At 37.4% G+C, this 1929-nt stretch overlaps 1 protein-coding gene across 1 annotated transcript; it reads left to right on the top strand.

The window, feature by feature from the left end:
* The first annotated feature begins 531 nt into the window (after nt 1–531).
* Nucleotides 532–1624, top strand: LOC140862542 (uncharacterized). The gene is made up of 2 exons (XM_073265570.1): nt 532–972; nt 1088–1624. The coding sequence occupies exons 1-2, from the start codon at nt 532–534 to the stop codon at nt 1622–1624; spliced, it is 978 nt and encodes a 325-aa protein (XP_073121671.1).
* The last annotated feature ends 305 nt before the right edge of the window (nt 1625–1929 follow it).

The raw sequence follows: 1929 nt of genomic DNA, 5'->3' as shown, positions 1-1929 counted from the left end.
CTCAAATTGCTTACTCTTTGTCTCGTTCTTTTACTTTAATTTATTTATACTCTTATCGGTTGTTATTCAATCTAGAATTGAATTAAGAGTATTGTTAGAATTTCTCAAGTGTTGAGAATTTTATTTTGATAGGATTACTAGGATTGATGTTTGTAATCAAATATTATTTTGTCCTAGTAATTATTTTTGCCATGAGGCATCTTGTGCACAATAATTTTTGTGTTTTTATTTCCGTTAAGTAATCAGGATTAGTTAATTATAATTTCTTTATAACTTTCAAACTTATCGTATTAAGGGATATTGAATGTTGTTATACTTTGATGTTGCTGACATCGTAGAACAACATTATTGAATTTGACTTTATATATGTTTTTACTAAAAACCTACAAAGATAATTCTAACAAGTGGCGTCAGAGACTTATCTTGATACACTAAGAGTGATCTTGTTTTTATCTTCTCAGGAAATTCGTGGATTCTGCCTCAAATAACTCGCTCTTCAAACCACCATTTTTGGATGGAACGAATTATGCTATGTGGAAATCCATAATTCATTTCACAATAAAAGCCTTAGATGAAAGAGCATGGAAAAGAATTCTAAATGGGTGGACTCCTCCAAAGATGCTTGGACCTGAAGGCAATTATATTCTCAAACCCGAAACAGCTTGGTCTACTGAAGAAATCTTGATTTCGAGTTTTAATGCAAAAGCTTTGAATGCAATCTTTTCCACTGTTGATATGAGAATGTATGGAATAATTGTTGATTGCACAGTGGAAAAAGATGCGTGGGAGGCTCTTCAGGAACATTGTGAGGGATCGGAAAGTGTGAAACGGACCAAGATCAGGCTGCTTAACTCCCAATTCGAAAATCTCAGAATGGAAGAAACTGAAACAATTTCAGAGTATGATCACCGTCTTTGTCAGATTTCTACTGAAGCCTACTGTCTTGGAGGTCCTATTGCAAATGAAGGCCTTGTAAATAAAGTACTTCGGTCTTTCCCAGAAAAATTCAATGGAAAAATTTGGGCCTTGGAGGAAGTCAAAGACACATCTAAGATGAAGTTTACTGACCTTATCAGCACTCTTCAAGTGTGAGTTAAACTCTAGTACTCAAAAGAAGGACAAAGGGAAGTCCATAGCACTTCAAGTATCAAACGAATCCTATGATGATGTAGTCAATCTCACGCAAGACTTGTCTAAATCAGATCTTGGTGATGAGTCCATATCTTTACTCACCAAGAAATTCAATACGTACTTGAAGAAGATGCAAGACAACAAGGAAGCCGGGCAAAGACAAAAGCAACTTGCTCTCCCATCTCCTGTGAAGAATCAAATTCATTCTTCTATGCAAGACAAGCAAGTCTCTAAGTTCAAGAGTTACCCTAAAAACATCAAAGCCATTAAATGTCATGAATGCATTGGATTCGGACACTATGCAAATGAGTGCCCCACAAGATTGAAGAAGGGACTGATTGCCTCACTAAGTGATGAAGAATATGAGGAAGAACAAGCAGGTTCTGATTTCGAAGAATGCATTGCATTAACTTCAGCCATACCAGTACGAACTGATCTTCAAATCAATCCTCACAAAGTGTCAACTGAGAAAGTAATCTCAGAACTCTTGTGAGACCTCGTTTCTAATCAACTAATCTCGGACAAACAACCGATAAGTAAACGAGAAACCAAGATTAGAAGCAACCAAGATTTTTTTTTTTAAAGAAGGCTCGCGTGCCCGCGCTGAAGGCAGCGCGCCCGCGCCGAAGCTTCGCTAAAACAAGCGCGCCCACGCTCTAGGGAAGCGCGCCCGCGCCGTCCTCTCGCCCAAAAATATTAAGGCACCGAAATAAACTCAACAAAACCTAAACACTTGCATTAAAAGTATTTGACAAGCCAATTACAATACAAGAAAGGTTTAGGGAAGAGAAACATTCA

The sequence above is a fragment of the Henckelia pumila genome, chromosome 4, assembly GCF_033568475.1.
Source record: "Henckelia pumila isolate YLH828 chromosome 4, ASM3356847v2, whole genome shotgun sequence".
NCBI lineage: Eukaryota > Viridiplantae > Streptophyta > Magnoliopsida > Lamiales > Gesneriaceae > Henckelia > Henckelia pumila.
Note: the sequence above shows the minus strand (reverse complement) of the source record. Positions and strands in the feature narration are given on the sequence as shown.